This window comes from Eublepharis macularius, chromosome 12 (assembly GCF_028583425.1).
Source record: "Eublepharis macularius isolate TG4126 chromosome 12, MPM_Emac_v1.0, whole genome shotgun sequence".
Lineage (NCBI taxonomy): Eukaryota > Metazoa > Chordata > Lepidosauria > Squamata > Eublepharidae > Eublepharis > Eublepharis macularius.
In genome coordinates, this window is record NC_072801.1 from 67,872,541 (window position 1) to 67,875,352 (window position 2,812).

General features: G+C 47.1%; 1 protein-coding gene across 1 annotated transcript; it reads right to left on the reverse strand.

Annotated features, from left to right (window-relative positions):
* Positions 1-203: 203 nt before the first annotated feature.
* Positions 204-2,221, reverse strand: LOC129339617 (olfactory receptor 4Q3-like). Its single transcript, XM_054994198.1, has 2 exons — positions 2,202-2,221; positions 204-1,152 (listed from the first exon to the last, which is right to left on the reverse strand). Exon 2 carries the CDS (start codon positions 1,149-1,151, stop codon positions 204-206), a length of 948 nt encoding a protein of 315 aa, XP_054850173.1. The 5' UTR covers position 1,152; positions 2,202-2,221.
* Between the last annotated feature and the right edge of the window lie 591 nt (positions 2,222-2,812).

Consider the following 2,812-nt stretch of genomic DNA (forward strand, 5'->3'; position numbering starts at 1 on the left):
AGATAGAGGAGGTCTGTTGTGGATCTCATGCTCTGTACATGCTCTGCCAATGAGCTACAGTCCAACTCACTTTTGTAAGCAAAGATCAAACAGAAAACTTTGTTCTCCCTGAAGCTTCCTGATATCTGAAATCATAAGAAGTAAGTGTTTCTGAAACAAGCATTTGTCAGTTTCTTCCCATGCAAATTCCAGTAAAAGCAAATTCAGGCATGTTGTCCCCTTACTCCAGAAAGAAAGAATAGACACCTGTTTCTCAACTTCCCCATGGCATCTTTCATTTCTTGGTTCCTCAAGGTGTAGATAATCGGGTTCAGCGCAGGTGTGACAACAGTGTAGAATACAGAGGCTATCTTGTCCACCTGGGAACTGGAGAAAGGTCTGAGATACACAAAGACACACGGCACATAGATGAGGCTGACCACAATAAGGTGAGAGCTGCAGGTGGACAGAGCCTTCCCACTCCCTTTCCTGAAGTGTCCTTGTAGGGTGGCCAAGATGACAGCATATGAGATGAGCAAGATCAAGAAACAGGGCAAGGAGAGCAAGCTGCTGTTGGCCACCATGAGTAACTCAATGACAAAGGTCTCTGTACAAGCTAGCTTGATAACCTGTGGGACGTCACAGTAGAAATTGTCCAGCACATTGGGCCCACAGAAAGGTAGCTGGGCAACCACCACCATCTGGATAGTGGTATGAATGAGGCCTCCTACCCAGCAAACCATAAGGAGCCTGAAGCAACGCGGCCGGTCCATGATGGCCATGTACCTCAGCGGGTGGCAGATGGCCACATAGCGATCATAGGCCATGACAGTGAGAAGGAGCATCTCTGCACCCCCAAAGAGATGGAGGAAGAAGAGCTGGGCCATGCAGCCCCCAAAGGAAATTGTATAGCCACAGGCCATAAGATTGGCCATCGTCTTAGGAGCAGCCACGGAACCCAAGGACATATCAATCAGAGAAAGACTGGAGAGGAAGAAATACATGGGGGAATGGAGGAGGCGGGGTTCAGCTTGGACGGTCACCACAATGAGGAAGTTACCCAATAGAATGGTGATGTAGCAAGCCAAGAAGCAGGTGAATAAGATTAGCTGGGGAGTGCATGAGTGGGAAAGTCCCAGCAAAATGAATTCTGTAATGGTAGATCCATTCATGGTGAGCCCAGGACCTGGAAGGAAGAAAGGAAGGGATGCCATGTCAAGAAATGTAATGCAGTTCCACCCTGCCTTTGACCCTTCTTGGTATGTCTTTGGTTCAAGCCTTCCAGTGGCCTTATCAAAGGAAACAGGAAGAGGCATCTGGCAACTTGGTCTTCTGCTTGGAAGTCCTCAGCTTTAGCTTCCCTTGAGCCTGTATCCCCACACTGGCTTGCTGTGTTTCTCCTCCCCACACCACCCCTTGACCTGTCCTTTCAGTTTACCTCCTGAACCTCTCAAATGATATAAGTCCTGCTCAGTCCCACCTTCCTGATTCCTGCCTAACTGTTTTCTGTTTTCCCAGTCATAATCCTATCCAAACTCATCACCTTTCTCTTGATCCAGGTGGGTAAACCTGTTGGTCCACACAAGAAGAACGAAGTTCTAGTCCAGTAGCTCCTTAAAGACTGATTAGGTATACACTTTTGAGAGTCAAAGCTCCATTCGGTGGTTGTGGATTTTTCGGGCTGTATTGCCATGGTCTTGGCATTGTAGTTCCTGACGTTTCGCCAGCAGCTGTGACTGGCATCTTCAGAGGTGTAGCACCGAAAGACAGGGATCTCTCAGTGCTACACCTCTGAAGATGCCAGTCATAGCTGCTGATGAAACGTCAGGAATACAACGCCAAGACCACGGCTATACAGCCTGGAAAATCCACAACCATCGTTCTCCGGCCGTGATACAACAATACAAAGCTCCATTTGTCAGATATCACCTTTGAGTTTTACCTCTCAAAAGCTCATACTCTGGAATCTTGATGGTCTTTAAAGGTGCTGATAGACTTGTACCTTGCTTCTCTCAATCCAGAAAACTTGTCCATACCCCACCTTGCCTCTGGACGCAACAAAATCACATTCTCTCTAACCTCTGTTGATCTAACCAACCATCATGTGACTTGGATTCTGCACCTTTGCTTCTTGAGTGATTTTTTTCTCATCACTACAATTCTCTGCTGTGGAGCACATTTCCTCTGGTCCTCAGCATTCCCTCTTGCAATGATACCCATGTTTCTCAAGGAGCCCCAAAGTGTCTAATGCTTGAAGAACAAACCCTGCAGCTGGGGACTATCTCTGCATGCATGGAGAGAAGAGTGGAGGCTAGATGGCCATCTGACATGGAGCAGGAGGTGTCACTGGGCAGTCAAGGTGGTGTAGTTGTGAATTTCTGACATTGTGCAGGGGGTTGGACTAGAGGACCCTAGAGGACCCTTCCAACCCTATGATTCTATATGGAATGAAAGTATAGGATCCTCCAGGTTATCTTTCCCCAGGGGTGGGAACAGAAAGAGTCTTCCTCTAGTTCAATAGGTTTTTCAAGAGGACTGTTCTGATTCCTCCTGAATCTCTGATACATCCCTCATTACCTGAACAAAATCACTCCTTCAGCCCTGTAGTTTGCTGTTCGGTCCTGTTGGGATTGTGTCCCAAACCACCTTCTACCATTTGCCTTCTTCCTAATGTTAACTTCTTGGAGCAAACAGCCTGCCATGCACTTTGAAAACAAGAAAAGTTGAACAAAAGGCTTGTTGGCACTCTAACTACATGATGAGCGATCACAAGAAACAAGCCAAAGATTCTTCTCTGGCGCTCCAAGGGACAAGACTAGTTCAATTGGGTTTA

What these genes read in the sequence shown, in the direction of transcription:
- LOC129339617 (XM_054994198.1), bottom strand. Translation starts at nt 1,151, where the DNA reads ATGAATGGATCTACCATTACAGAATTCATTTTGCTGGGACTTTCCCAC.